At 40.3% G+C, this 27,919-nt stretch overlaps 1 protein-coding gene across 1 annotated transcript; it reads right to left on the bottom strand.

Moving 5' to 3' along the window:
• Positions 1-19: 19 nt before the first annotated feature.
• On the bottom strand, positions 20-27,919 carry LOC140749099 (uncharacterized). The gene is made up of 7 exons (XM_073082122.1): positions 27,811-27,919; positions 22,729-23,218; positions 9,058-9,212; positions 3,465-3,768; positions 2,495-2,691; positions 1,900-2,101; positions 20-695 (listed from the first exon to the last, which is right to left on the bottom strand). The coding sequence occupies exons 2-7, from the start codon at positions 22,793-22,795 to the stop codon at positions 568-570; spliced, it is 1,053 nt and encodes a 350-aa protein (XP_072938223.1). The 5' UTR covers positions 22,796-23,218; positions 27,811-27,919; the 3' UTR covers positions 20-567.

Here is a 27,919-nt window from a genome sequence, read left to right on the forward strand (position 1 = left end):
TAAATAAAAACAACATTCGTCACTATCGGTATTTATTTACATCGCGGATCTATAAATAGGGTATTTACAAAATTTACAGGAGCAGCGCAATATATACAGAGAACATAAGGTTACGTGGCACTGGTGGCACTGACGGCACTAACAGCACTAGAAGGTCTAGTGGCAGTGGCGGCAATATGTCACATGGCGTCACAGGCGTTCACCCTGGCGCGTCACGTTGCAGCATTGATAACTGATGGCACTAGCGACACAAGTAGCAGTGGAGATACTGCGATGACACTAGAGTCCACATCGCAACATTAGTGGTACTGAGGTCACTAATGTTACGCGGCACTACTAACAGTGGCGGTAGTGCATCACGATACTCGAAGTAACGGCGGAACCGGCAACACTGTCAGCATAACAACATTGGATGGCAGTGCGTCACGTTGCTACACTAGCGCTAGGCGCACTAGTGGGAGTAACGACACTGATGGCACTCATGGGGCTAGCGGCATTGACGTTGGTAGGCCTAGTTCAGTGCTCGACGTGTCAGCAGCAGCGCTGGGTGTGTCAGTGGCGGTGACGTCACGTGGCGAGGCGCGCGGCGAGCAGCGCCAGCAGCGGCGCGAGCAGCGCGCGCGGTGCGGGCCGCTCGCCGGCCGCCACGCGCGCCGCCGCCTCGTCGCGCTGCATCTCGCCGCCGCGCACCGACCCTAACACAAACATGATCATTACAACTAATTCTACTTGAAATGTTTCTACATAACGGAACAAATTGGCATCAACATATTATGTGCATATTTAACAATGAAATTTAAATCATGTTCATATTTTCAAAATTGCTTACATCTTAGCAATCGACCTTTTTTATAATGATATGGTATTTATTGCCGGCATTTTAACGTTGAATATTTTCAGCAAATATTTATGAAGAGGGTAATTAGACAAACTGCCAAAACGTTTCATTTTTTTTCTGTCATCGCTAATAGTACTCAAAGGTCAACAAACGAATTTTCAGGAAACTTCCATGAAAGAATCCATTAAATTTTAAAGTGCGTGTAATGTTATTTTCCTTTGCTAATAGCGTAAATCTCTATTCAATATTCATTGATAACGTGTTCTGCAAATTATTATGTAAGGGACGTGTATTCATATTTCTTTATTCTATAGCCCGAAGTTATTCTCGGTGTCCCACAAATAACACGCAGTGCACCGGATCCTAAGATTAGAGTAACCGCTGTGCCAAAGATGCGTATGCCAAAATACGTTTCCGTGTTTTTGCAAATATCATATTTACTTCACAATTAATTAGCACTGACCATTTGCGTTCATTCGGGCTTACTCAATATAAAGATGGTAAGTATAAGTTATGACATCAAAAACAGATTTTGCTAAATATTTTACAAAGATAACGTGTATACTGGAACCTGAGTAATTAAAATCACATCAAAAGTTAATGAAAACTCTCGTAATACAAATTTAAATGTTTCAATTAAAACAAAATATCTTGTCTAGGTATACCTATCTACATGTCATACGGAGTACAGATTGCTGGCACGCGGGGAATGCCGTGGGATGCCAAGAGTTTATCGTACCCACGCTACGAGGACAATGAGAGTGAAAATATCACCCGATCATTATTTAACAGTTGGCCTTCGGTTGATTTGTAACATACATATTTTAGTTATTTTAAACGGCCCAAATAATTTGATGACAGAACGCGGTTACAGTCTAGACTCGACAAAAGTCCTTGTATTGTGGCCTGTGGGCATGTACCACGTCAAAATTTGTAACGTAAATATTCTACTTTAAATTATTTAAAAAGTTCGTGTCGTTCGTAAATATAGAAATGGTATCTGGGGATATGCTACTCAGCTACGAATGCACATCGTCGTCAGGGCGACGCAAGCCTCTCACCTCGTTCCCCGTAGTCGTGGTCGGTGTAGTCGTGGTCGGGGTAGTCGTGGTCGCCGACGCGCAGCTGCAGCGCGGCGACAGCGCCGGCCGCGCTGCACGTGTAGCGGCCCGCGTCGCGCGCGCTCAGCGCCGCCAGCGTCAGCCGCGACGCCGTGCCCCCCGCCCAGCGCTCCGTGTCCAGCGACACGCCGCCGCGATCGCTCTGCACACACGAACAGTCATTATAGCCCATTTATACATTTCATTTTAAAACTATTGTTAAGGTACAAAATAATATGAAACAATAGAATTGAATATACTGTAGTGTAAAATCATATTATTTTAAATAAAAAAACACCTTTCCAAATCCGGATATCATATTGCGTATTCAATATGAAGTAAGCAACCCGTATAAAATTATCAATATTTACTGCGAAATACAAATGGAAATCGTCGTATCATATTAGTTACCATAAAAGCGAAGGTCCAAGTTTAAACTCTTTTGGAATGTGTTCCTGTGTAAGCTGAATAATTTAAACACCAACGTAATGGCATTACATGCAAGCGAGTTGAAATTATCCAAAAGAGAAAAGCCATATATAGTCGCGAAGGTTACCAGGGGATCAATGGTTTCCCCTTCGTGCTGCCACTTGATGCGCAGCGGCGGCAGCGCGGCCTGCGCCGTGTCGTCGAGCGCGCCGCCCGCCGCCGCCGCGTAGCGCGCGCCGCACGCCAGCCGCGCCGCGCCGCCCGCCGCGCCGCGCACCGCGCGCGGACCCTCCACTGTCACCACCACCGTCGGCAGCGCTGACTCTGTACACGACAAAGTTTCATGAAATAAAAATAACAACGGACTGTGTAGGCATACATGCCTGCCACAATGAACACATGCTAATACTAAGCAAACACAAACGACAAAAATTATAATTGTGTTCAGAACAATTCAAACACATTAAAAAGTGTCTTCAATTGGTTCACACGGACAACCACATTTAACCTAGCTTTTGGGATAAGAAGTTTTGTAAATATAACCTTTTTGTGGCCATAACTACATAAAATTTGCAAATAAAACGCAATCACAGTCACACGCGGGCAGCGAAAATAACCCGCCCCACCTGGCTCTAACTGAAGTTATTTCAGTACCGGAAGGATATCTATTGGTGCCGGTGTCAAGAATTTTGGAACTTTCCACCCACTTATCTCATTAAACACTTCCTACGTGTTGCCAACAAAATTATAGAACGTACAATGTTCTGCACGTGCCTTCTAAATTGCTACACCACATTTTAAATGTGTTAAAAATAATTCCTCAGGAATTATAAAAACTCACAAAAAAACTAAAATGTAACATTCCATCGGAGTGTTTCTGATATAGATTAATTGTTTCATAGATTTATATTAAACCGTTTTATTGTTATTTTTAAAATCAAGGAAATTCTTTACCACAAGCCCAGACAGCAGTATCGCAAGGGAGTAAAATAATAAAAGTTCCAAATATTATCGCCATCGTAGTCAATGTAATGGATAAGTTTACGCTATCTCCGCAACTGCTCCATACATCGTACCTGTCGCAGGAGAAAACTTACCAGTAACAGTGAGATTGAAGAACAAGCTCATCTTGGGCTCGGTGTTGACCTGGCACTCGTACCGGCCGGCGTCGGCGAGCCGCAGCCGCGCGATACGCAGCGTGTGCACCGTGCCGCCCCCCGGCGCCGCTCGCTCCTCCGTCGACGTCACGTCATCTGGCACGCCGAACTGGTCTTCGTTGCCGTAAGGGTCATATGGAGGAAGAGGGGCGGAGGACTCGACGCAAGTGACGCGCGAATCCGCCGTGAACACCATCCCCGCATGCGTCAGAATCTGCAGGTCGCTGGAGCGCACCCACGACACCTGAAACGAAGATACCGTAGACGTTTATTATAAAAGTTAATACGGATATCATAAAGTCCACCTAATAGCGAATAGGTTGTACAGTGACCGACAATATGTAATCGAATTTAAATAGGACTCGCGTTCCTAACTTAAATAATTCTGATAATAATAAATAATGCTATTTGAGTACTCCACTCAAAATAAAATTATAAAATTAGATTATCAAATCTCGTTATCCAAGGAATCTTACATATTTGTGGCATATTTCCAGTCACGCAATAGTGAGTAAGAGCAGATAGGTCGAGTAGCAACCGGCACGAAAACTCCGTCCAAATGATATTTACAAAGCAACGAAGAAATTTGTAAGTAATGAGTTCAAGAGATTTGGCGCGCGCCGCGGCCGCTCCCGGAACAACACACGGACACGCACGCGAATTCTCTGGCATTCCCCATTGAATTTATCGCCATGCGGATTACTGTCCTATTTATTATTGAAACAATTCTTATCCCGAAACATGCTTAATAGGCAAAATTTTAAAATACGCACGCCCCTACATCGTGGGATCGTTGTCGTCCTGCTAAGCGACGCGTTAAACCACAAAATATTTAAACCGAATCAAAGTTTAGACGAACCGGTTTGCAAACCAGTTTACCTAAACCGAGTCAATTTTGGTAAATTGCAGGACGTGGCTCGAAACAAAGTAGCTTGTAGCTATTAGCGGGTCTACGCAGGCGCTACGCTATCCGCGAAAAGCGCTGACCACGCTACGCGTCCGGAAGCGCGCGCTATATCGGGCGCGAGTCGATGACCCGCTGCACCCGGCCTCGCTACATCACCTACATGCCGTGTACTACGATTTTGAACAACAATAACAAAACACGAAATTTCAATAGATCAAAAAAAAATCATTCAATGACTGAGACTTACGGATTTAAGTAAGAGCCACAATTAAATAAAATTACCACTATAAAATATGTAATTATAGTAGGCTAAATGCTGACGTAGATTCAGTATTTATTTATTTATTTATTTATTTATTGTTAATTAGAACGATACATTAATCAATTACACTAATTAACATGTCAAATTCAATGTCATAATACAGGAGATTTCATTATTAAATAGAATAAACATTTATATAATAGCTGAAAGTAAATTAAATAAAATAGTAACATTTAAGAATTAATAAGAAAAACAATAATTAATTATAATTAAATAAACTATGTCAGTACGAAATTTAATATTACATTACATTTACAGAAAAGCAACTGAGAATGTAGGAGGTTAGAATTTATCCGTAAACTTAAGGCACACACTTAAAACTTCCTGCCATCCGTCAGCAAATAGATCGAAGTCAGGATATGCGTTTAGAAGACTTGTCAAACCAGCGAGGGCACGAGGTATAGGCGAATTGGCATGTGCGACTGTGTGGCTAGAAGGTACGGCAAGTAGTTTATGTTTCCGGCTTCGATAGTAATTATCCGGCGTGAAAAATTTGGCTAGCTCGTTATGCAGGTCTGGCGCATCGATTAAGCCTCGAAAAATTTTGCACGCAGTCATTAACTGTATGTTTGCTCTCCTAGTCTTAAGGGAATTAAAGTTGAGACATCCTAGAAGGTATGCTGTAGGATACATGAGCGGATAATATCCAAAGTTGCGCTTGTACAGACTTCTGAGAAACGCTTTTTGTACTTTCTCTAGTATCAATTCATAAGTAGGCTCATGAGGATTCCAAACACATGAGCTGGCCTCCAGTTTGGTTCGGACTAGTGTGTTATATAGAAGTCTCACAACACGTTCCGTCTTGAAACTGCGGGAGTTCCTGAGGACGAATCCCAACTGTCGGAAGGATTCCTTGGCTATGGCCTTAATGTGTTCATGAAAAGTGAGCTTTTGGTCGAATGTGACACCCAGATCCTTCATTATTATGGTCCTGGGCATGGTGGTATTGCCGATTTTGTAGTCAAAGATGACCGGATGCCGCGCTCGACCAAAACTCATGACATAGCATTTAGATAAATTAAACTCCATTTTGTTTATGATACTCCACTCATATACCGCACGAATATCCTCCTGGAGTTTTAGGCAGTCCGTTTCTGACTGTATCTGAGCATATAGTTTGAGGTCGTCAGCGTAGAGAAGACATTCTGCATGCCTAAGAACCGCCGGAAGGTCGTTTATCATAATAAGAAACAGTAAAGGTCCCAATACCGAGCCTTGACTTACTCCTGAACGCGTGTGGTAGGGGGAAGACTCGTAGATACCTAACCTAACATACTGCTGTCGATCACGTAAATAATCAGCTAACAGTTTCAGCAGGCCAGGAGCAATTCCTATTGCACTGAGTTTCGCTAGCAAGATATCGTTGTCAACTCTATCGAATGCCTTCCTAAAGTCGAAGTAGAGAACGTCGACCTGCCGACCCCGATCAAGCTTTGTAGAGATGTAGTTTGTCAGGGTCAGAAGATTGGTGTCAACTGAACGTTTAGCTCTAAATCCGTGCTGCTCATTTGAGAGATATTTATCGACTTGTAAGTAGATGTGTTTATGCAAGACATTCTCAAATATCTTAGCCGGCGACGACAGGATGGCAATAGGACGATACTCTTCAACCATGGACTTATTAGAGGTTTTCGGTATCGGCGTAACTCTAGATGTTTTCCATTGCATAGGGTATGTGCCGGTCTTAAGGCAAACATTAAAAATGTGACAGAGCGGCTTGGAGATACTCTTTTTGACATATTTAAAAATAGCAGATGGGACACCATCAGGTCCGATAGAGCTGTTCGCTTTTAGCTTCTCAATGCCGTGGTAAATGTCCGATAGGGTGAACTCAAATATGTTAATGTAATTACTATTTTTACTAACGTCGTCAGTTCCACACGCTATAGGGTCTAAATGTGGTGCAGTCGATGAAAACACGCTAGCAAAGAATCTCGCAAAGACTTCGGCTGCCGCCACTCCTGAAAAATATTTACCCTGATAAGTAACTACTGGTTCGAAACCTCCCCTGGATCGCAAGGAAGAAATATACTGCCAAAATTCCCGGGGGTTCCTGTATATATTATTTTCAATTTTCTTCAGGTGGTCATTATAAGCTAAAGTAGCTCTGTGCTTTAAAGAAGCTCTGAGCGCCTTGAAAAGGTGGTAATTTTCAGGGGATTTATTGCGTTTCCAGGCTGCGTGTAACTTAAGTTTGCGCTTTACATCTAATATGATGTCCTGTGTAAACCAGACCGGATAGCGTTGTTCATTATTTTTCCCGCGGCGTTTCTTAGGCATACAGACATCAAACATGTGATATAAGATGTTATAGAAACTTTGAACTGCGTTATATGGATGGTCATTTTGATCAGTATATATATAAATTTATAATATTTGGTCAGTATATATATAAATTCATTTTAATGTCAATTACTTTTACAATTACAATTTATTGTAAATTGTAATTGTTTAACATTAGTCTCAACGGCATTAAGCGGCCTTCGCGAACACTAGAATGCGTCCCATTTTCTAACGTCGATTCGTGCCTCTGTCATCCCACCGGGTCCCCAATTCAAATAGTTTATTTTCGTAAGTACTTTGCGCAGGTGACCGCTTTAACACACAGCTCTATAAAATCCAGAGATGCGTGCTCCCAGGGATAAGTACTAACCGCGTGTGTGTAACCGGCACGGTAATGTACCCAAGTGCGTGTGTGTGCACACACACTTAGGTACATTACCATTACAAGATATTATTATTGAAGCATACGTTATGTTTCAAATTTATTTGAAAAGTTATAAAGCATTTTCATTTTTATGATTCGTGTGCCCATTCATTCACCTCAAGATGCCACTAGCTTCTTTTTACACCAATCTATGTTTTGATCTTTACAACGACATCAAAAAATAGCTACTGAAGAAACGATTAAATATTTGTACATGTATCACTTTGTCATATTTTGAGTCATTGTTTCATTTGGCACGTGTTACCCAGATACATCGGTGGCAAGCGGACATCCTCAGTGCCCCAACAAAGCTCTGTGACATTGGCCTTGGGTATTTATACCGCGGCGTCAATTGCGCTGAACTCGCCGCAGTTCGCGGAAGCCGTGGCGCCACCGCTACCCACCAAACACCACCGCCATCCCATACTTTGCTACTCGCTATTTCCTATTCACGGGCGATGTTTCGAGAACCTTAATATTATACCACTGTTTAAATATTACTATAGACAAGCCATACTTATAGAATTCAACAGAAATTACAACTTTGCGTATAAAGTACTCTACAGCCTGACTGAGCCGCAAGTATATTAGCGGGCAAAACTTCAATTAGTAGTTTGCAATGTAGTCAATATTGTCCCAGTGCACTCGAGACCAGTATAGAGCTACAGTATCCCCTGCCTGTCGTATGAAGCGACTAAAAGGGGCCTTCTGGGGTGCGGCCAGGAAGAGTAGGAGTTCGAACCACTCGACCAGAGTCCCTGGGAAGAACGACAATATGTGAATACCAAGTTCCGATTTGGTGGGAAAAATCTGACATAACTTGGTGTTGCTCCCACAATATCGACACCTTTAACAATTTTCCCCTCGTAAACAAAAAAGGTATTACAATATTCCATTTCAAAGTAGTATAGCTAGTTGTAGCCCATTATACAAGTACAGGAACTATTAACGAAGACACATTGATCACGGCCGCCGCACTCTCCGCCATCTCAACAGGCGCTCAAAGCTCCGCTCTAATTGGGAACTGATTGGATGCTGCTTAGCTTACCTACCTACTCGCTCCATACCACCCACCCACTACAACAGAGGCAGGTAGAGTACTTGTAGTTAACCGGTACAGACCAGCGGCAACACTTTAATAATACGTCTCTTATGAATCAAGCATTATTTGGAAGGACTACGATTTTTAACTTTATTGTCATTTATATCCTCCCTGTCACTAAGCCCTGACACTATCTGGTGGAATTAAAACAAATGTTGGGCCTCAATTAAGGATACCAATAATAATTTGCGTGTTTCTTACAACATAGAAGTAGTAGTAAGTGGGAGAATATGATGCTAACTGGCAAAAGCCGACAATGGATACCTGTTGTCAACCACAAATACAATAAAATTCCTACAGTCATGTAGGGGTGTCAACCCGTCACAGTTCTCTTGCATATGTTATAACGCCTCGGATAAGTATCCCACTCTACAAGCAAAACATAACAGCGCTCAATACTGCTGTTATTAAGTTGAATATGTGCGGCGGCGGTGCCCCAGGAGACGAACCACAACAGTTCTACCACCTTCAAAGTATGTAGCAAAGCATGCTCACCGCTCTGTCGGCGAGGCGCAGCACCCTGCAGGAGAGGTCGACGGAGTCCCCGACGCGCGCCAGCACGGCCGTGCGCTGCCGCGCCGCGAACGCCGGCCCGCCGCCCGCCGCGCCTCGCACCGCCCGGCCCGCCGCGCCACCCGCCGCGCCGCCGCCTGATACAAGGACACACATGGGTTAATATACATATTATATACCATCACTTATAAATCATCACCCATTACTGTCCCACTGCTGAGCACGGGTCTCCTCTCATAATGAAAAGGATTAGGCCATAGTCCACCGTGCTGGCCAAGTGCGTATTGGTAAACTTCACATAAATTTGAGATTTTTTTTATAAATCTCTCATTTATAAATACTATTTAAATTTAATTAAAGATCCTTAGATCACCACAATCACGCCCGATCTAACAAGACTGCTAAACAGGAGTGACAAAATATGGAATGTAACTTTTCAATGTCCTTCTATCTCTTCCTATCTTAAAAAAATACAAAAAAATCTAAAACATATTCTTTCCCATACAATTTTATTGTAAGCACTCTTTATTCCTAAGCTTTTTTGTTCTCAACAAACATGAAATAGGTAATATTAGTTTCACACAAATACGCCCGTATGCCAATGATACCCCTTTAAAACATCAATAACACTGAAATCCAATACTATTCTTATTACAATAAAAATACAAAACTTACTTTTGTTTTTTATTTTAGTTAGCCTTGATAGTAGCTTCAAAAAGCGCCAGTAACCCCATCTATCAAATGCACGATACACTATTTATTGGAAGCGTCTGCCTCGTGCCGAACCCCCGCGGCGACGTACCATCAGTAGCGAACTAACACTGGTAAAATCCCCATACTAGCAGTCAGATGGCATTATCGAACGTTGGTATAAACACAGTATAAGGATTTGTACTGTGGTATAAACTACTGGTGTTGTTATTATACATAAATAAACAATGATAGTGTAAGAGTATGAGGTAATCGAATATGTTTAGTTTTTAATAATTTAAATCAAAAAATCCTGAGTATCGTAATCTAACAATAAACTGTAAAAGCTTTCGTTCGCGGCTACCTTCCTTATACACCAAATTTAGTGATAAACAACATTAATAGGTATATGATATTTAATAGAAAAAATCTCATTGGTTTTATATTTTAAGATCTCTACATTACTCACAAAAATGACAAGTAAACATTTTTTTCTAAATAAATATACCCACTATAGAATATACTTTGAGTTTATATTAAAATAAAATAATGTGTTTCGGAATTCATAATTCGGAAATAGCAAGCAGGGGAACTCGATAGTGGAAAGAGCCATTAAACCTACGCTCGCTCCGAACTGTGATGCGCGTATTAAAAGATCAGAATATTTTATTATCTTTCAGGCCGGTGATCCCCGTTTCAAATAAATCTTTCGCTATAATCAGGCACCCCAACCGGTGTGCCAGATGATGGCCGATTAAAAATAGTATATCCGTTGGGTGCGAATCATCGCGAGTAAAGTGAGCAAGTGGGATGAAACGCGAATCGGAAGCGGCGGAAGTGTCCAAATGTGTCCAGCGGCAGCAGTGTGGAGCGCGGGCGGTGAATGGAGCGCCGTGACGTCACCCAACCACGCTAACTACGCGAAAACCGAACAATCATGTCATGCCACACATTCTTGCACTGAATGCATCACGATTCACGATACAACGACGCATTTATGACGAGGGTTGCGATATTGCAACTCAATTTAGCAACACACTAGATTTAAGGGTTGTCAATGCAATTGTCAACCAATCATGCTACATGCATTTCCTTACATTGTGAAATACATCAAATGAAATCTTATAATATGTGTAATGAAAAGTCGTGTTCGTCATCCATTATAAAAAAATAACGATCTCTACCCTCCCAGCCTCATGTAGATAATTTATCCCTGTATTGCGGATACCAAGAAAACACTCCAAGTCGCGACCAATTTGAATCTAGTCGCTGAAATCGAAACTTAAATCTAAATTCATCCTTCACATTTCCAGAGGAGATTAGATATTTCAACCCTAAAATAAATCGAATAAGTATAATTTGAAGCTGTACACAATTAATATAACCAAAATCCGGGACCAATTCTATATTACGAGTATATACCCAAAAATCATTAGATTATTCTACTCTGGTTTGATGAAGGTAACCTAAGGGTAGCTCTTACAACTGGTGTAGTATTGTCGTACAGGAACCCCGGCAGTACCGGCTCACGGCTGCCGAGCGATACAGCTCGCCGCTGCGCTAATGGCCTGTTTATTGCTACAAGTTATTCGGCCAATCGCTCCGTCGACGTCCGAATTGATTTATATCGGTCCATTTCCACGGAGATTAATTTCGTAAATTATCTCCTCGTTATCTTATTTCGAAATTGATTTGTAAGTATAAATGTTTAATTATATGGAATTGCAAAATTAATTCTTTTCAGCAATTGTTATACATGACTTTGCTTGCTATTTTAGCAAAAAGCAAAGTCAAATAAAAAAAAAAGTGACCATTGGTCTATAATGTCCAATTTCTTAGTCTATAATAACAAGGAGCTCGGTATCTCGTTATTTTTTAATTTTTGTTCATCAACATAACAACATTAGACCACGTGCATACGTGACGCATCAGCTTGCGGGGCGCGGCAGCTTCCGAACATTTCCGGTGGAATTCGCGTTCCCGTAAATGTATACCGTTAATGATATTTGCATCGCAAATAATTACAACATATTGTTTATTTTTATTTATAATCGGAGTACGAGCGTGGCCGGAAGCAGCGTCGGAATTCATTATTCAACCTCCGCGGTTACGACACAGCGCTGGCGAATGCTCAAAACGATTTTGAAATTAAATTAAAAAATATTTTAGTTGGGTACCTGAACAAACAGAATTCATGAATAAGTTAACCTAATATTTAACTGTACGTAATTCGGAAAACAATAAAAGAAGCTCTACTCAGTACGGAAATGAAACGGATAATGGTAATATGAGAACTACATTACCAGCTTACTAAAAAGTTTATAGTACAATCAACAATATTAATTCTATAAGAAAATTTTATCATTAGAGTTATAAGTATACGTTAAAATTATTATAATATATTTTGTGTGTATATGTTGTAAGTATATTGTAAACTATAAAATAGTTATTACTCAAATGTTATGAACGCAGCGTCGGCCGCAGCCGCCGCACCGCTCCGCGCGCTCACGACATGCTGTAATAACTTTATGCATCCGCTAAATATTTACCCACAAACTAAATGTGTTTTAATTAATCATCCGTTTGCTTTATTACGCAAAAATTGTTTGTTTCAAACAGCGACTGCTTATCGACAAATCGGTGTAGAGTCGACTTCCCTGATGACGCCCCGTTTTGAAGGCGTGTTAGTGGTGAGAGCTGTAGATTCACATATAAATTTTGGAGGGAAAAACTACGGGGGAGGCACGGCACGCGTACTCGTATTAACATTCTGGCTTTCAACTACGCAATATGTATATTTATACGCGGATGACACACATCACGCGCACAGCGGCGCACACCGCTACACGCGCACCGCGCACGCCGCCCACTCCGCTCAATCAGCGCTCTCGTAGTGAACCGCTCGTGTAAGTTTATTTCCTGCCGCTTCACACTTACGTTCGTTTCCGCATAATATATTACAGTAATTTAATGTTTGTGAATATTATATTTTCTCGCCTCTAAAAGCTTGTGAACCTGAGCGGATCCGAGATGATATCGCAATCGGAAAATGCCTACAAATCGTGAGTGGAGCGGCGCCAGCGCGGGGCATTACGTTTTTAATTTAAGACTACGGTTATTGCCCACTAGTTCAAAAAGTTTCCTTTGTATATTATAATATTTTATTTTAACGAGAATATAGCTTTATAAAAAAATTGAGGCCACTATTATTGTAAAGAATTACATTAACATCTTCAATTATCTAATACGTACAATACTACTTTAAACTCTAAGCTCTACTCAGTATTCCTTATCTTTAGGTTTGCCTAGCCAGAATAAAGATCTGCTGTCTAAGTATAAATATCAGTTTGATACAAAAGCGATATTCACATATTATTTAGTTTTAATCTTATTATATAAAGATAGGTGTATAGGCACTGGATATTATTATCCTACAGTTTTAATGTTGATAGTTACTGATTACTATTCTTAATCCGGTTATCCATCAATATTTCTATCATATCTTTAAAGAGCTGTGTGGGCTTCAATCATAATATTTAATATGATGGTCATATTAAAAAAAAACGCAACATTTAATTTATTCGTCCACCATTCACATTTTTACAGGTATACAGAATGGTAGTAGCAACTTCTATAATACATTCGTGTCTCCGATTTTAATAAGTAGACAGGAAATATATAACGCATACACAGAATAAAGCAATTATCAAGTTTATCACTTGGGAGCGATAAAGCGGCGCACCGCCTATCTTAATTTAGGGAATGTCATTAGCATGTCAATAATGAGCTCGAAATAGAAGACGGCTCGCAGCCCGCAGCGCGCCGCCGCAGCACAGCGCTGCCGGCCGCGGCCCGCCGGCGTCGACGCCGGCAGTGCGGCTGCGGCACCGGCGCCATGTGCAGCGCGGACCACCGGCGGCGATAATAGCCAACTGTGTCACCCTCGCTCTTTGTCAATCTTCATTATTATGTGTGACATTTAAGCTTTAAATAATAATCAAATATAAATCCTTTGATATAATGTTACAAACATAACACCGGATCGCCAAACTAACACAAGTTCCACTACCGATTACCAGTTATATCCTAAAATCGTTATATTTTACTTGAAGCATTTTAATTGGCATAGGCCCAATAGGCCTGAACCGCTGTTACTATGGAAGTTACTGCGACTTTATAACGAGGAAACTTATCACCCGAATTCTTGCTAACGTTTTATCTATAACAATATTTATATTATGAGGCGCCTCCGAGGAAAGAGAGCTATGCGGGTGTAGCTCTGAAAAATACATATATATATATATATATATATACAGTGAAACTTGGTTAAGTGGGACCTGGATAAGTGAGAAACCTCCATAACTGGAACTAATGCTGAGGTCCCAACACTTTGGCACTGAATTACCTCTGTTAGTGGGACGAGGTAAACCTCTATATCTGGGATTTGTTCTTTTGATTTATCATCATAGTTACCTCTATAACTGAGACAGCGAGTAAATTTTATATGCATAAACCTCTGTAACTGAGATAACATTGTTTGTTTACTCATTCTTATTCTACCCACAAATTCCACACGTAATTCCAAGTACGTAAGTACAAATTTTGAGCTTCAATTACCTTCAGTTTTAGTAATATTTTTTTTATTAAAACTCATTTACATACATAACACGTTATTTTATTTAATGATCGCACCTGTATAACTGAAATAACCTGTATTCTCACCTCTATTAATGGAACCCTCTGTAAATGAGACAGATATTTATTTATACCTGTATATCTGAGACACTGGGTAAGTGGAATACCTCTATAAGTGAAACGACATTGCAGGTCCCTTGATGTCTCACTTAACCAGGTTTCACTGTATATATATATATATATATATATATATATATTTCGTACATTTGCAAAAAATACATAAAGTTTTGCTGATTTAGCAAAGCCAATTTATCACGATATCACAGGAGTAACTAAATATATTATAAAAGTCAATGATAATTAATTTATAAATAAATAAATAAATATCCTATAACATAAAGTATTCCTACGCTGAAAATAACATGCCCTTAAGCTACTTAAACTTTTAGTCTAATTAAGCACGTGTTCTTATAAGAGTTTAATAAATTAGACATCCGAGTGCGTCGCGGGACCACCGACTGCGCCTCCGAACAATGTACCTCCTTTAATAACCAAATTACCAGCTGCGCCCTTTGTCACTCATACACTCTATTATAACTCTGTCACGCTGACACTTGACACATTCGCGCGATTTAACTTTACAACGCCGTCTCAAGGCTCGATTTCTGACACATTATGTACCTTAAAAATAAGATAAGAAATTAAACTTAAAATTTATTTTGCTTTACCTCAATAAATAAACTAAAAACAACAATCATTGTTGATCATACAAGAAATCGTCAATATACACTTTACTTTAGCTCCCAGCGTTTTTGTAATTGTCGTTATATACGTCTTTATAGACTAGTTGCCCATAGTATCCTTATTTTCTTTTTTTTGTTAACGAGGGGGTACCCTCAAAAGGTACCCGGTGCCGTGGGAGCGACACAGGATTATGTGGGACTCTTACCGCAGTAAAACCCCCCCGGTGGCCGTCCTCGGCGCTGCGTAGAGGACTCCGGGATATATAACGGAATGCAACCGGAGTCCTCTTAGCGCTGTGCCCCGTCGTGCTCTGCCCAGGTGAGCTTGACGCTCTGGCACCACACCGTCTGGTGTGCACGACGATATACAACCACACATGCCGCCGTCCTCCCCGGGGTCGCTGGCCGGGCGGTTTGAGCTCCCACTCTTGCCGTCCGCAACCCCGGAAGCCCCCTTTTAGTCGCCTCTTACGACAGGCAGAGGATACCATAGCCCTATTCTGGTCCCGGAACTATAGGGACATGCCCATAGTATCCTAGTGTAACATTATGCTATAAAGCTACAGTTTTTAATATCATGATAAAATATTTATTGTGCCTCTTAAGCAGAGCGTTATGTAGTTAGTATGTAGTATCAATCGCTAGCAAGTCGTTTCTACGCAAATATTACTTAAATACTATAATTAGTTGAATGTTGTTTTTTTTCTCGATACCAGAATACTTTTTAATGCAATGCTATAATTAAATATTGTAAGAGATCAATTGAATAAAGTAATTATTGATAGTGTGTGTACTTAGAAATATTCTTGGTTTCTACAGAATAAATTCTTATTCCTTCAGAGTAAATTCTTATTCCCTACTCTTCTCTAGATCGTTAAAAAACGTAACGTCAGCTCTTAACCTGATTTTCTCAGATAACCGTCCTTGATCGCAGAGATACCGAGGTACAGCTCAAACGAGGACTATAATTACCAAAGAGTTAGAACAATCCGATGGAATATCGTAGAGCTGTCAATCAGGGAAACAAACAAATAAGATGGAAGCTGCCCAGTGCTTGCACAACGCGGAGTGAACATCAAAGGGCTCAATTAAACCCGTTGGCCCGCGCACGCCGACGCCATTTTTATTTAAAACGTCACTTGAATAGGCGCCACACTGTAAACACACCGGGGCGCGCCTAACACGGTCTCTATAAGATCCAAATGATTAGAATTGAAATCAACTTATCCATTATTTTTACTCCATCTATTATAATGTTTTTTGTTTGGCTTATTAGTTTAGAGACACTCAAATTGCAACATACAAATTACAAAATACACAAAAATTCAATTTACTATCTTTAGTTCACATTAAAATATAATTAATTAAATTAGCCCCACGTTTACTACTATTATTAAACTGTTTTGAAATATGAAAATAAAATAGATAGATGAACGTTTCAAGGTGGTAGAACCCTTTGCGGTTCGACTCCGGCAGCACAACCGCCACATCTATATCTGTCTCATAACAGCAATGTTGACATACTTTTCCGAGGCGTTCCAGCTTAGTCCTCAGGGGTAGCGGCGCATCTGTGGCCAACCTCAGATAGGAATATCTAATCCTATCTGGGGTTGATTACATATGTCCATGGGCGGCTGTAGCCACTAACCATCAGGTGGACTGCATGCTCGTCTGCTACTCCTATATTACAAAAAAAGGTCTAATGAGTAAAATAAAGGACGGAGTAACCTCTAAACAAGCAGTTAATCTACACCGTGCGGTTACACGAGTAATTCAGATGGGAATAAAATTTAACTACTCATAGATACAATACATATGTTACTTCTATTACGATATTGCTACCATTGAAATACTGCCTCTTTAAACACAGCAAGAGCAACAGTCTTTTAAACACTTTAATAGTGCTGACGATATGAAGACATTATCATCTAGTTTGTCGATACTAGCGACCCATTTTTGTAGCTAAAATAGGGTTTCAATTAAATGGAGCACAATCCGAGCATCTGCCGAGTTGCCAAAGCCATGTTGCCGTTCAAATATTGGGTTGTTCTTCATTGATACGACACGACACGACACGGCATCGGCACAACAGACATATTTTTTAACCATCAAGATAATCTGAGAATTATTCGCTAAATCGATTCATTGCCTAGTATGGATAAAAGCTATCAATTTTTTTTGGGTCTTAAAATGGACTCTTTGACCAAATGGTCAACAAATAGCCAACTAAATAGTTGGCTTGATACTCTTACTTTGTAGCCGTTTGCTCGTACAAAGTGCCACAAAATATATTCTTGTGATGTCACATCAGGTAAAAACAACTGGCACGCTTGTGACAGCTGGTTTATGGCCGGCACTGATAGAAGTAACAGAAGTTCTGACAGTATCGGTGCCATGCCGTGCCGTTTTCGTTCCAATGAAGTAGTGGCCATTGTTAGGTGACGCGCTAATGGCGAGTAGCGAGTGAGGAGCTATCGACTCATCACTGCCACGGACATTAATCGCGATGTTTGTTTACAGCTCTCGGTGGCAACTGGCACTGCATTACTGCGGCAGCGCGCGCCGATGGGCCGCTTTGATCATTGGCACATGCCATTCCCCCATATCAACTATTTCGCCAACTCGCCGCGTGACGGAAGAAACACGGCGCTGACGTGTCAATCTTACTGAGCGATCCAATAATAACAGTTTACATTTCACGCACGCAGTTTCAGATATTGCTTCTATTTTCAAAAGAAGTAAATTTTGCAATAAACTTATATACCTACTATATAATACGGCTTTTAAACAATAAGACTAAAAATGGTTCCTATTTTTTGTTGTACTTTTAGAGGTGGTAGAGCCCTTTGTGGTTCGACTCCGGCGACACCACCGCCACACCTTTTTGCTTAATAACAGTGGTGAGGGTGGTAAGGGAAACATACATTTTCGACGCGTACTAGCTTAATCCTTAGAGGTAGCGGCGCATCTGTGACTGACCTTAGGTAGGAATATGTAATCCTATAGTTGATTACAGATGTTCATGGGCGGCGCTACTGCCGCCATACATTTTTTTGTGGTAAATGGCTAATTTACCCCAACAAAATGTACCATACTGAAGCCTTTGTTAAGTGGGTCATCATTGTACACCATTGCTTCGTGACAAATCATAGGAAATTATGCTTGTTACTATGCGCAATGGGCGTGGTTTGGATGCCAGTGAATGTAATTCATAATTACTACACAAATCGGAACAATTTTCCGGTTTTAAGAATTTATTCACGAGGTTTTTTCAGATAACAATGGAACGGAAGGTTGCAAATTCCGGTGAAGGGCGCGCTGCTCGGCGCTCGCCGCCCGCTCACACACCATCTAGCATACTACACATTCTACTACAAATAGTATCCACTCACATATGTAGGATGTGCTCCTATTATGTATGTTGGTAGTTAATCGTAGATACATTTCACTGTTTCTATTCCTGTGCTAGCAATGTCAACATTTTAGCGGAAATAAAAATAAACTTACGTAGTAAGAAGTGAAATTCCTCGTAGTATTTCTAAAAAGCTTTAGGACGCTTCAAAACAAAGCCTATTTTTGCCTTAACAAATCACTCGTAACAAGTCTAAATAATGAATAACCTGTCGTATTTGTACATACCGATAGCTGGTTTACATAGTTTGGGAAACTCACTTTATCAGGTAGTTTGAATTCCTGTATGTTATTTCTATTCTATCATGTTAAAAAAGTACTCTAGTCTACTTAGTACTAACTCCAAGCGTACATTATCATCAAGCCAAATGCGTCAGTAAACCTGATAAATACATTACATAAGCATAGGATTACCTATAAGACATAAGATATATCACCTAAAACTTGTTTCATCACAAATTTAGTAAACCTATCATTACCGCTACAAGTATGTATGATATATATCAATGTTCAGAATGATCCGCGCTCCGCGGCTACACGTGTTCGGGATTGAGCGCTCCGAGTGTTAACACTATACTCTGATAGGGTTGCTTGGCTACACATCTCCTAAAACTTTACATTCATAACATAAATAAACCAAACATTTAACAGGCAAACTAAACGGACCTGTGGACAAAAAATTTTAACAAAATAGAGAAATAGTTATTGCCTGCCTTGCTTAATTCTATCGCACAATAAATAGTTGAGGATTATGCAATTCAAACAATCGTCCCTCATCGTCATAGCCCTCGCGCGCAGGGCCGCAGCGCGCTCATCTCCATCTGTCAATGTGTGACAGCCGATTATTTATATAACGAGAATACGGTAACGACAATATTAAAGAGATGCAGCGAACCGAGCGATGTGGACCACTGACCGCACAAAGTAGCGTAAACATCAAAGAAACTTCTCAAAAATAAATCAATAGATGTACTGATCTTCCACATATACTTTGTTGTAATATACGTATTAAATTAGATACAATTTAAAGGACATATAATAATAACCACAAGATAGTAGAGTTTAGAATTTGTAATATGCCTGACCTCTTAGAATTATAATAATATTTCTATGTAAGCATTATGAAACCCAGTATTGTTTTACGATGATTTATTTAACCTATACTCGCCAAACACGTCCCGTATTTCAGCAGATATTTACCAATAATCTACATAACTGGACTATAAATCATGATTCAGCGCGTATGTTAGGCAGCGCTACTTCAAGAGCTCGTATAAAACCGGATAGGCATCACGTTTACGACCTTCCTCCACGCACAAACACTAGCAATTTAACAGCCCATACATCAGCGTACACGTGTGGATTACAATTGCTAGCGAAGAGTTTAACGTTGCAGGCTACATTAGAGCGGCCGACTAGCGAGCACTTTGGCACTTATTACTCGTTTATTACGAATACGGAACAAAATTGCGATGTTTTACTTCGAATACACAGCACGCCCTGCGAGCCAACACAAAAATAGCCGCGCACGTGACACCGCTCTACCGGCTCTAGGGGCGGAGTGGCGGACACCACGCGACAAGCCGACGAAGCTACCACACTGTGACACCTTCACTTTTGCTCTGATGTACGTGCGTGTCCCGTACCCCCCGCTAATCAGCGGGGTTTGGTATAATTTTAATGTTGTCTCATTATATTATGATATTATTAATAATATTATATTATTATGAAAGAATATTAAAAAAATCACGGGGGGTATTCACCTCCTTGAGAATTTGCCCGAGCAAAGAGGGTACCCTCGAGACCCGAATAATCCCTACCCCCCATATTGCAAACGCATACGCGGCCATATGAGAGTCCGGTAGGTATAAAGTCCAATCTTGCTGACTGTGTATGTGTGTTATGTTCATACTAATATAATAAATTTTGATACTCCTCATAGGATAATAGATAAGCATATCCCAAAAAGCAAGAATGAAAATAAATATACACACAGGCAGCCGTCCGAGTTACCTCCATACCGGGACAGGACTGAAAATCAGTGTCGTGTACCTATGGTTTCGCGACTTACGCTGAGTTCCGGTAACCTGTAGTCCTTGTTTTCGTAAATAAACGTTATTATTACGATTATTATTATGTACAATCATTTAAGTAGATTTTCAAAAAAGATGAATGATGAAATGCCATATCTTAATACAATCAACATCGGAATAAAATTTACATCGTTAATATTTACAATGTATATACGTGTTCGTTAAGAGAATTAATTTTTACTAGTTTTTGCCCGCGGCTTCGCCCGCGTTTAAAAGAAAATAATATGGACATACTAAAATACATAAAACTGAAAATTCGTACCTTCATTGGAATGACAGTGGCGCCATCTGGTGAAAATTGGTCGTACCAACTCTGAAACCTTCGTAGGCTCATGGACAACAACTTTGCTAAAGATCATCACTTGATCAAATGTATAGTTTACGATTCAATCCCTACTAATATCGATTTTTTGGTCCAAAAGATCGATTCTCCTATTAATCGATCTTAGATCGCCATCCCTAGTTTCCGTGGGATTTCCGGGATAAAAACTATCCTATGTCCTTTCTCGGATCTCAGAATATCTTTGTGCAAAATTTCATTAAAATCGGTTCAGTAGTTTAGGCGTGAAGAAGAGACAACCAGACAGACAGACAGACAGAGTTACTTTCGGATTTATAGTATTAGTAATCATTATCGATATGAATTTTGAAAAGAAGTGTTGATAAAATTTTCTTTCTAGCTTTTCCCTCAATTAGAAGACTTCAACACGACTCTACAGTGTTTAAAATTAATTCAGTTAATATGTTAAATAAATGAAATGTTAATTAAATATTCTGGATTGAAACATTCTAATAATAATTATTGTTTGTTTCGGATGAGTGTCGTTGCCGCGGCAATGGGTCAGGCGGCCCGCGAACACACGCACTGCTCCCTTCCAATAAAAGCTTTTATGGGAATTCTGGCGCTCGTCGGATGTACTCGTGTGAGTGCGCGCGGCCGCCCTCGCCTCTCATGCCTAATTTCAAATAAACGATCGATTTAGTGTCAACGGATTTTGTTGCAACACGCCCGAAAGGAAAATACCACGAACGAACATCCAGTTCGTATTACATTTTATTTTAGATTTCTTGGGAAGCTGTCCCCCACACATCCGTAGTACGTTTGCAATTTGATGTTGGGACTTTTTGTTTAACACAAAAATGTAAATGGTGTGCGAGATTGGTGAACCCATATGGAACATCTGTCCTGCTGACTCACGCCGCGAAGGTCTCAGTCATGCTGAAAGTATGAAATGCGAGGAATTTACATTAAGTATGTAGGCGGACGATAAATGGAATTTGACCGGCCAAAAAACTAGAACTATTTTTAAACAAAACTGATGGAAACAAAACGGTGAAAAATTCAATATTTATTTTTTCTGACGAATTTTATCAACATGTGTCGCAAACTTGAGTTGTTGATATTGTCATATATTGATATTCAATACAAAGACATAGGTATATGTCAGAAGAACGAACTGAACTGAAAATTTTGCGATGAAAGTAAAAATAAATTGAAGACAGGTATAATAAATTAGATGAAAGCTGCGTATTTAATTGGATCAAGATCGAGATCGATGTTGCTAACTGTTTGGAGCAAAACGGACGGCACTTACGTCGGCGACGCCATCTGCTCCGCCGTGGAGGCTATTTGCAACCGTGACTTCAACTCACATCGGAAAAAGTAATCGATTCCCAGAAAACAAATCAAAGCCGACTTCCACATGTGTGCACCAGTTTTGTAGGGAAGTACTTAACTACGAGTAATTATAGCTGGAATGAAACAACATAGAGCATGTCATTAAGTTTTAGCATTAGTCCTATTATTTCCGAATATAAAAAATCTTTAAAACTGACGATTTTGATTTAAATTATGAGTTTCTTAATGAATTTCTAGATTATTAACCCCGAGTGACCTGCATAGCGTCATTAATATACCCTACCACATTCTATACCTCAGAGTAGTGATATTGCCACCGTAGTAATGCTCATGGATAGAACTCTATTTTGCAAGCTATCAATAAAACCTGGAATCATTACTCAACAGAGACGCCAGTATAGAAAAACCTTACTTTCTGCAAAATATAATAAAGTATTGTTACCTGCGAGCACGGGCAGCGCGGCCAGCAGCAGCAGCAGTAAGCCGCTATCGCGCATGACGTCACACATGGCCGCGCATCCCCGCCGCGCCGCCACCGGTACCACCGTCCACAGTATGATGCACTAAGTACTGTTAACACTTCACTTCACTGCACAAACTGTCACATGTGCTTGCCTTACGAGTTTGTTGCTATTCTCATTACTTCACAAGCAGTCTGTTTACACCTATGATCATTACGGTGACAGTATACTCTGGACTAAACTGGTCAGTCTAGTATGGTCACTGTGTATACAGCGTAATATGGTCCAGACTCCTTGGTTGCTGATTAGCTCCACTCGGATGCACGATTACGAATGCCTGCAACCTCGTAATCTCTTTGTATCTCTGTGTATGTGCCGTTTACTCTTGTTTTGAAATACCGAAGATCAATTTTACAGCAACAAATTCTCGAGTTAAATTCTGCATCACGCGCATTCCTTCACATGAAATATCTGCAACAATATAAAGACCTACGTCAGACTCAAAGTAATTATATATTTTGTTGTTAGTATAAAGTAACGAACGAACGAGGAAGGAGGTAGAACCCTTTGTGGTTCGACTCCGGCGGCACCACCGCCACACCTATTTCTACCTAATGACAACAGTGTTAAGCGCTGCTATGTTCTGGTTTGAAGGGTGTGGTAAGGGAGACATACTTTTCCGAGGCGTTCCAGCTTAGTCCTCAGGAGTAGCGGCGCATCTGTGGCCGACCTCAGGTGGGAATATCTAATCCTATCTGGGGTTGATAACATCAGTTGGATTCGTCGGCTACTCCTATATTATAAAAAACGTAGTTTAACAAACAGAATAATCAAAATTGGTCGTGTGACAGCGACTGCGCTGCGGGCTGCGGCACCGCGCCGGCGGCGGCTGCAGGCGACACATGCGGACTACATTCCGCCTATTTATTGCCTATTAATGTTCAATGACTTCCGATAAGGGATAACATTTTAAACTGTTATATTACGTTATTGTAATTGCACTTTAAGTGGTAAAAAGTGAGACACACGTCATAATTTGTGAAATATTGAATAGTACTAACAGCTTTAATGAGGTTTAAGGGTCATTTACATTAGACCCACTTACGATCTGAGTGAAATTCTAGTCATAAAAGTAACTTGTCAAATTAATGCCTTCAAGAGGAGGCTAAAAATATACAAACACGGAACGTAAAAAACGCGTCGATATCGAAGTCACAAATGGGGATCGGCAGGACATAAACGCACGGAATGTTTGTTTGCTCGCGGACGGCCCTGCGCGCGCGCACCGCTGAATTGATAGACACGGTGACCCCACGATTAATATTGCATGTACACATTTACGTAATAGTTTTTATAATATACATGCTTGAAGATATAACGCCTTCTAATAAAACAAAAATGACATGTAGACCCATAGATTTTTTATATACTGACCGTTCCAAAAATATTACTACCCTTAAAGACTAATTGCGAAAACGTGCACGTTAATTTGTTTGTTCTTCAGCTTTATGGTGATAATCTAATGAAATCTATAAAACTTAAGATTGCAGAGTCGATAGTTCGTGCCACATACAAACAAGAGGAGGCTAAGAAAGGGTTTAAAACTCATAAAGATCAAGCGACTCGCTCAGCATTCGAGATATTCGTAGTTTGCAGGCGTTTTATTGTCCTGTTCCCATTCGGTCTTGTAAACACGTAGCACCACTACTTACATTTCAAATGGCTTCTGCAGGTGTGACTAATAGTAATAGGTACCTTTTTTTTTTTATTATCGAGGGGAAACCTTCAAAAGGTACCCGACAACGTGGGAGCGACGCCGGGTTATGTGAGATTTTTACCGCAGTAAAACCCCCCGGTGGCCGTCCTCTGCGCTGCGTAGAGGGCTCCGGGATCTCCAAAGGAACGCAACCGGAGTCCTCTTAGCGCGTTGCCCCGTCGGCCTCCGCCCAGGTGAGCTTGACGCTCGCCACACCATCTGGTGTGTACGACGGTATGCGACCACACATACCGTCGTCCTTCCCGGGGCCGCTGGCCGGGCGGTTCGAGCTCCCACTCTTGCCGCCCGCAACCCCGGAAGCCCCCTTTTAGTCGCCTCTTACGACAGGCAGGGGATACCGTAGCCCTATTCTAGTCTAGTCGGAACTACAGGGACAATAGTAATAGGTACCTACTACAACATTTCGATTCGATCAAATAGCTAATTGAAACCCAATAAATAGACGCACCATAGACGCGGGGTTAAATGTATGTATGTTTTGTAGACATAATTAGATTTATTCTCCTTAGAACAATGTGTCTCGAGTTAAATCGTAAACCAATATATTTTATGAGTATGTTTAAAATAGTTCAGTTGCAACTTTGTAGGATTTTCGTTGACTTCGAAGCTATTTAACGCTTGCTTACGCGTAAACTGTGCGGCCGCAACACGGCAGCCGCGAGGTAAGTGGCAACTGGAAGAAGGCTCGCGCTTTGATCTCGCGGATCACTAGCGCCCCGCCCGCTGTGATTTACAGCCGTGAGCCACCCGTTGCCAACTACCGACAGGTGCTTAGCTAACTAACAATGTATACAAATGCGAATGATTCCATATGTCGCTCAAGGGACGACAGCTAGCAGTGTCCCTCAATAAGTAACTTCTAAATTAGCTTGCGATTAGAAAAAAAATCTTATATTTGAATATAATGAAAACCTTATTCACAATTAATACTTTAATTTTATCGGTGAATATGGTCATATATTTTACATGACCCCTATTTAGACAAGCTTTTAAATATGTGTGTACGTGACGTGGTGCGTCAGCTCTAGACCTTATAGCGGTCTACGCTGCGGCTATTTGTACACGCGATCGTAGGCCGCAAATAGCGCGCCCGGAATACCGCGCAAAGGTTAGCCGAGTCCTCCGGCCGTCGCATCTGCGTCGTGCGGGTGTCCCTTCAACCTCACTAAAGGTTACGCCATCCCTATATCGCATCCATCATCACCATCCTCGAAATGAAAATATAATAGCTGAACAACTCTTATTTCATTAATATACACATGGAGTTTACGTTTTCTATATTTCTGACCGGAAGATGCGTTAAACAACATTAACAAACAACAACTGGTTAAGCCCCACTAGTAACAGCCCGTCTATCGATCCCTGTTTGCAGGTTTGGGACCTTATATGTCGAATAGAAATTAGTTCGTGAGCAACAGTCATTGCCTAATATCCATTTGCTACTCTTATCCTAACATGTGAAATTAAAAAATCTTAGTAACCGAAATACATAAATAGAATACTTTTAAATATATTTTATGGAAAAATTACAGTAAAACTACATCGACGTAGCGTAGCTACTCAAACTACTCCTCCGGCCCAAAATTCGAATTCGTCATCACATCCACACTTCGTCAACTTTAAATCTCTCCGTAAAGCACATGTGACAGTTCAATTTGGAGAAGTCATTCAAAGCACGCCGTAATCCCCGCAGCCCCGCCCCCCGACACATCACACGTTTGTCTTCATCTTTATATTTTTGTTAACTTTATGCATCATCGTTGCAAATGTACACCATAACCGTTTCAAGTATTATACATATACATTATACATATAACATAATATATGACAATCACGTCAATGATACAATTAATTTAAATAAGCTGGAACTTATAAATATTGTCCTCAGCATTAGTTGTTATAGTTCTCTGTTTGCAACAGAACAATGCGTCTCTCGTTGTTCACTACAAGAATAGATGGGAAGGGAATCTAACAGAAGAATTCCGTGAAGAATCTAAAGGAACCACCAGCAAATCAACTGTCGCTGTTAAATTTATCACAATTACCTGTGTCTTCGATACCGACGGGAAGAACACAATAGGTATTTATACTTGAGCCTCCCCGCTTGACATTGCTCATGTGAACATTTTTGAATTTGAATTTGAATAAAGATTAAGGGATCTTTTAAATCATATTTATTATGGATTTCAAAGCCCCATACGAAACCTTGCGTGATTGTGAGTTTAAGAAGAACAATTGGACACTTGTTTAGAACGGGAAACTAGAAAAGCTCGACTTGAACATTGCAAGGCAAATGGCCGATCCGTGCACTGCGCACGCTCACGGGTGCTTGCGGTTAATATTATTTACTTTCATATTTTTTGTGTAAATATGACATACAATTTTCAAGTCGCAATGTATGAGATAGCTAGATTCTTGGTGTACGCGAAACGAAGCACTTCGATTATTTCGATTAATATTGATATTGATTTAACAGTTGACATGAAAAATTAAAAGGTATAAACTGTTTTGCCCCAACCTATTTAAATATAGAGTCATATTATATAATACGATTTACAGTTAAGTTTAATGTGAAAGTATTTCTACTAAAGTAAGTCGCATGTATCCAAAACAATAAACAACACAATTAAGATGTTCCTTCAAAAATCACTCACAGGTTTGGATGTAACATACGTACTTCAAAACAAACAGCAATTTTACTGAAACAGAAGGCTTTACAGAAATATTTACCGATTACCAGCAATAACATACCAGTAATGTAATGTCAACAATAGAGAATCATTTTGAACGGCTATGAAATGATGTTGAGGAAAAGAAAACAAAATCATTTTTGGAAAGGGAACATTTAGAAACAAGAAATATTTCAGTAACCAGAAATTTAGATCATGCATGAAACAGTGAGAGGGAGCTTAAAAAGAGAGCCAATAAGAATTAGGTAAATCGTGAGAAATAATGTCACGTTCAACTTTGTGGTTTATCATGCGAATGAAGACCGGAATATAAGAGAGTAGCGTATTTTGGTCCGCATCCAAACCATCAAATAATAATGTGTTTACTAACAAATTAATTTTATTATGCTGCTCTTTATAAAGCTGTTTCAATACTTTCATGTACTAAAATTTTGTTGTTACTTTTATCATTATGTACAAAGTAGATAATAGTACAAATACGAGTGCATTATTTTTTCTTAATGTTGGCGCCTTTTTTAAATAACAAATAGTGCTTAGCATTCTAATAAATCACTACCTATGTAATCCATTATATTTATTAATTTACAATTACTCACCTTGTATTATTTAACGATAAACACAAAATCGAAGGTCCGCGTAACGACACGACACGCACTCCGGCGCAGCGCGACACATGCGTACGCGCAACCGCCACGCACTCGACTG

Source organism: Epargyreus clarus, unplaced genomic scaffold (assembly GCF_041222505.1).
Source record: "Epargyreus clarus isolate Ecla_fem2 unplaced genomic scaffold, WU_Ecla_fem_2.2 ptg000017l, whole genome shotgun sequence".
Classification (NCBI taxonomy): Eukaryota; Metazoa; Arthropoda; class Insecta; order Lepidoptera; family Hesperiidae; genus Epargyreus; species Epargyreus clarus.

What these genes read in the sequence shown, in the direction of transcription:
- LOC140749099 (XM_073082122.1), bottom strand. Translation starts at nt 22,795, where the DNA reads ATGTGTGACGTCATGCGCGATAGCGGCTTACTGCTGCTGCTGCTGGCC. An exon ending in GGGAAACCATTGATCCCCTG is followed by an intron (nt 2,102 to 2,494) that starts GTAACCTTCGCG and finishes TCGTGTGTGCAG; the next exon opens with AGCGATCGCGGCGGCGTGTC. An exon ending in CCACGACTACGGGGAACGAG is followed by an intron (nt 696 to 1,899) that starts GTGAGAGGCTTG and finishes TGTTTGTGTTAG; the next exon opens with GGTCGGTGCGCGGCGGCGAG.